The 5,473-nt window shown below is 53.6% G+C and overlaps 1 protein-coding gene across 1 annotated transcript; it reads left to right on the forward strand.

Moving 5' to 3' along the window:
* Positions 1-235: 235 nt before the first annotated feature.
* DUSP2 (dual specificity phosphatase 2) lies at positions 236-5,104 on the forward strand. The gene is made up of 4 exons (XM_030549513.1): positions 236-681; positions 1,587-1,720; positions 2,406-2,625; positions 3,430-5,104. The coding sequence occupies exons 1-4, from the start codon at positions 294-296 to the stop codon at positions 3,642-3,644; spliced, it is 957 nt and encodes a 318-aa protein (XP_030405373.1). The 5' UTR covers positions 236-293; the 3' UTR covers positions 3,645-5,104.
* Positions 5,105-5,473: the final 369 nt, after the last annotated feature.

Genomic DNA, 5,473 nt, shown 5'->3' on the forward strand with positions numbered 1-5,473 from the left:
GGCCTTAGCTCCTCTGATCTCAGTGCACGTGAGTGGAAGCTGCCCAAAAAAGGAGTTCCTCAGTGACACACACTCCCTTATATGGTTGCCCGGAGCTGGCCCCTGCTCTGGGTATTTAAACGCCAGCGCCGGGGCAGGCTGCAGAGACACTGGAGAGTCCATCGCCCCGCGCATCCAGACCCGTGCGCCCTGCTCCGGACCCTGCGCTGCGCGCACTGCCCGGCCGTGCCCCGTGCGCCCTGCTCCGGACCCTGCGCTGCTCCCCGGGATTTTAGTGGGCGCATCCCCCAGCCATGGTGATGGAGGAGGTGCAGCAGCTGGAGAGCGCGGAGCTCGCCAGGCTGCTCCGAGATCCCGAAGAAGCCGGGCGCACCTTGGTGCTGGACTGCCGGCCCTTCCTCGCCTTTTGCCAGGCTCACCTGCTGGACTCGCGCCCGGTGCGCTGGAACGGGCTGCTGCGCCGCAGATCCCGCGGCAGAGCCGGCGTCAGCCTGGACTGGCTTGTCCCGGACAGGGCGCTGCTGGGGCGGCTCCGCAGAGGCGAGCTGTCCCGCCTGGTGGTGCTGGACGAGGCCAGCGGCTCGGTACTGGCTCTGCGGGCCGACAGCCTGGCCAGGCTGCTGCTCAACTCCCTGCTACTGGAGGCGAGAGCCAGATCCACCCTCATCTACCTGCTCCGAGGTAAAGGCACCTTCCCCTAGGGAGTCGCCTGTGGGGACCCAGCCCCTCCCCCAGGAGAGCATCACCCCCCCGGGACGATCCCTCCCACAGGACAGCATCGCCCCAAGGGCGACCACCCCACCCTCCCGGACAGCATCCCTCTCCCCACCGGAAGAACACCACCCACCAGGAGAGCACCCTCACCCCCCCCCAGAACACTGAATGCACCCACACACACACACCAGGAGAGCACCCCCACTAACTCTGGGAGAACACCCCGCATCAGGAGAGCACACACACTCTCAGGCTCACATACAAACTCACTTCTATACAGTATCAGTACCACCACTTCACACACATAAGACATGTCACACAAACACAATCTCACACACGTGCACAGCATGACACACTAACTAGCACCCTGCAAACTTACAGGCACTCACAAACTCTGGCACACAGCACCAACTTCCACTCATGCACACACATACAACCAGAAATCTTCTCTGCCTCTCTCTCACACATACGTTCAAATACACAAATTCAGAATCACACCTGCAGCCCGTCACACACACTGAGCAGCTCACACTACTCCTTAGTGCTAGAAAAGTACACACAGAAGGGCTAAAGCAGATATGGTTAGTACATGGCTCCTGCCCCAGCTTGGGGGGCCCTGGAGAGAGGCCTGGGCCCCCCTTCTCCCGACGGGTTGAGATTACAAGCTGCAGTAGCAAACCCCATTTTAAAATGCATTTTCAGCACACAAATGCTGGCCCACTCCCTGGGCACATCTGCACAAGACCTTTCTGCCTGTTATTCCGAACGGCTTCAGTGCCTGGTTAGCTAACCCCGGCACACCTGTCCCTGCGCATGTGCTGAGCGGCGATGCTCTACCTGCTGCTGATATTAACTTGATATGTTCTTTGCAGGGGGGTTTGATGGTTTCCAAGCCCGCTTTCCAGAACTGTGCTCTGAGCCACCACCTCCTCCTGCCTCCTTGCCAGCCCTGATAGACTCGAAAGACGACAGTAACACCAGGACCATCACTCCTTTCTACGATCAGGTAAGTTTTCCTGACTTCATCAGCAATGCAACAAACTTGGGCTGGAAGGCTGCTCTTGACCCTGCCCCCCATTCCAAATGTAGACACCCCAGAGCCTATTACAGGGCCTGATTCTGATAGTCTTACTCCTCCTGAATGGTCTCCTCAATGCTGAGGAGCCCGCTGATGTCAGTATTCATGGGCGAAGGTGTTACTCAGCTGGAGTAAGGGGATCAAAATTGGGTACCTCAATGATTAGTCATTAATTTTGTCTGAAGGCCAGTCCTTGATCCCATTTCAGAAAATGGCAGTTTTGCCAAAACCTCCAACAGCATCAGGATCTGTTCTTGAGCATATATCTGGCCAAACATCTGTCAGCAGGATTTGTGGGGCTCGCAGATTAAATTAATCATTAGCTGATCTGGGTTTTCGGCCAAGGTCAAGTGCAGGGTCTATTGTCAGTTCACTCCCAGAAAAGTCATCAGTCTAGGCACTAATCTAATTTATCCATCTGTCTAATCTCCTGATATCGTTGCTGGAGTAGCACTCCAATCCAGCAGAGATGAGGGGCATAGGGGTATATAGACAGATGCAGCTCCACATGATCGCAGGGCGAACTGGATGCATGTCTCCAGGGGAGTGTAAAGCTGTGAAATCAACCCAGAGGAAGAAGGTCTCACGTTGTCTTTATTCTTCTTGTTTCTAGGGTGGCCCTGTGGAGATCTTGCCATTCCTTTACTTGGGCAGCTGCTACCACTCCTCCAACAAGCAGGTGCTGGAGTCCTTGGGCATCACGGCCGTGCTCAACGTTTCCGCCAGCTGCCCCAACCATTTTGAAGGGCAGTTTCGTTACAAGAGCATCCCTGTGGAGGACAACCACATGGCTGAGATCAGCATCTGGTTCCAGGAGGCCATTGGCTTTATTGGTAAGCACGAGATTAGTCATTAGGACAGCCATTCCCCCTTGCAGCCCTACTGACGCCCGAGTATAGAGGCTTTCACATAGGGCTCAGATAAGGCTCATTGAAAGGAGCAGGAGCCTTTCCATTGACTTCAGTGAGGTTTGGAATAGGCCTATAGTCTCTGGGCACGGCGCACTATTAAACTCCTGCAGCCCTTGCTCCAGTGGGAGAACTTTTGTGTGCCAGGATCCAGTCCAGCCAGGTGGCACAGTTCCAGCCCTGGCAGTCTTATTCCTGGCCTCATGTCCTGCCCTAGGGCCAATGCCCCAGGGAAAGCACTGGCTCTTAGCCAATGCCTTGAAGCCAAACAGGCCAGGGCCTGATTCCCCTCTCACAGCCACTGGAGCAAATCAGGAGTAATCCCAATGACAGTGGGGTTACACTGGTGTAAGTGAGAGCAGAATCAGGCCCACGAGCTCTGCGGGATCAGTGCACAACAAGGATGAGAAGAGTGAGTTTAGGAGCCAAGAGATCTACACTGAGCCCGTCCTGCCCTGGACTTCAGCTACTTACATCTAGGAACTCTTGGCCCAACCACCTCCAATGAGCCACCCTGTGGGGCAGGCTGCATGGAGCATTTGGCCCCTGGCTGTGAGGAAGGGGCATCTCCAGAGACACTAGTGGGAGAGTCTGGGTTTAAAGGGCAAGGCCCGGAGGGTTTATTGGAGGGTTCTGAGGGCAAGGGCGGTGCAGTGCCTCAGGACAGGATGTTCTCAGCCCTGGGGTCCTGCTAGAAGACTCAATGACCCTCTCTGCTTGCTCCCGTAGATTCCGTGAAGAGCAGCGGTGGGCGAGTGCTAGTCCATTGCCAGGCTGGCATCTCCCGCTCGGCCACCATCTGCCTGGCCTACCTGATCCAGACCCAACGAGTGCGCCTGGAGGAAGCCTTCGACTTCGTCAAGCAGCGCCGCGGGGTCATCTCGCCCAATTTTGGCTTCATGGGACAGCTTCTGCAGTTTGAGACAGAGGTGCTGTGCCATTAGCTGCTGTCTAGCGGGCTCCTTCCGCCCTCCGGAGCGGCAAAGGACATAGACTCACAGTGTGTTTCCGTTTACAGCCCCAAGGGGGTGCTCTACCCAAACAATATCCCTCATGTATATTGCACTAAGATGTCAGAGGACACCCCTCTGCAACCTGTACAGACACCTCAGCCTCTCCGGGTTAAAGCCCCCATCCCTGTATGAATGCGTTGGACCCTTGAATGCGAAAAAAAGAAGTGAAGATGGGCAAGATGCGAAAAAAGGAGTGAAACTCTGCTTTTCCAGACGCACTGAGAGCAGCCAGGCGGCCTTGTTCCTCACACTGGGGCCATTTGAAGGTTATGTCCACTTTGCCAACCCTCCCAGCCTCTCCCCAATCCCGGTCTTAAAAGAACATGATTGATTTGTCCCTCTTGCTTTCCAGTGTGAAATCATGGCAGGTAGTTTCAGAACAAGACCATTTACCCTGTAAATTAGGGCCGAGTGCTTTGCTGTTTTTCAATGGGGCCCAATTCTGTTCCCATCGAGCAGGATCAGGGCTCATGTCAGGTAATTCAGTATGTTGCCTGATCTTTTTATCCACAACTTTGCCCCCTTTCTGCTCCAGGGGACAGTAGGAAAGACGACAGTCCAAATTTTCTACTGGGAAAAACTCCACTCAGGAACCCACAGAGAATTTGGTTCCTTTGCTACCATACCAGCAAAAATGAATTGCACAGTTTCTCCTTTGATTTCTCTCCATCTAGAACCCTGTCTGAACCGTGCCACAGAGTTTAATGGCTGATGCAGTGGGACTGGATTGATGTAAGAAAGCAGAGTTTGGGCTGTAGTGATAAAAAAAAAAAGTTTAAACGTTTTCTTGGCCAGAGATCTTTCCTTGATCAAGTCAGCCTCATTGACACAAAAAATCTACTTTGGTCCAGAGTGACAAATATACTGAATCATTCTGACTGGATTATATGAACGGTGGATTGTTATTGTCCACCAGCCCCCACCCTCACTTCTGAGAGCCAATAGCCATTCTTCTTTGCACCTGAAAACCTGCTGTAATTCACTCCTTGCTCATTTTTAAAATATGCTGTGGAAATGGGTTGAGGATACTTGATTGCAAATGATCCAATCCTTCCTCTTGGATAATGTGAGCCTTGCACAGCACCTTCTCTCTGTTGGGGAGAGGGTGGGTGCCCACCTCCCAGCAGAGATCTCCTCTTTTGAATGCACTGAGGGACTGGATAAAACTTGCCAAGCCAAAGAACCCTCCTGGAGGGCTGACTTCCTCAGCAGAGCTGTCTCTGACGGTGCAGAGCAATACAGTTTCGTGCACTTGCACCGGGAAGCAAACCTCTTGCTTGACTGAAATTAATTTATAGAGCTGTTGGAAATGTTGCACTTTATATTTATATAATAACCCACCGAGTTGGTTTTAATTATGTTTCAATTAAATGCTGGTTTTTACATTGTTCTCCGAGTCTCTGAGCATCATTCTGCCGAGGCTATGGAGGGTATCACTGAACAAGCATCATGGCCCCAAGGCTGCATGAGAACAAGCACCTGCCAAGAGCAGGCCTTAAAGGAGCAAGGCCAGATATGCATTGCCTGTGTTCTAGCGCTTGGGGGAGTGGGTTTCAGGCCACCTTTCTCTCCTGATGGTCTAGGACCAGGCAAGAGCCTCTGTGTAAGATAGAGCAGCCTCAGGGCTCTCACTGGGTACCTGCGTCTCTGCGGGGAGGCATTCTGGGTAGGGCTGGGTGTCACTGGGTACCCAGGGTTGCTGTGCAGTAGAGGCAGCCTGGGCATGGCTGGGTCTCTGCGCTGGGTGTCACTAGTTACCC

This window comes from Gopherus evgoodei, chromosome 2, assembly GCF_007399415.2.
Source record: "Gopherus evgoodei ecotype Sinaloan lineage chromosome 2, rGopEvg1_v1.p, whole genome shotgun sequence".
In the NCBI taxonomy this organism is placed as follows: Eukaryota; Metazoa; Chordata; order Testudines; family Testudinidae; genus Gopherus; species Gopherus evgoodei.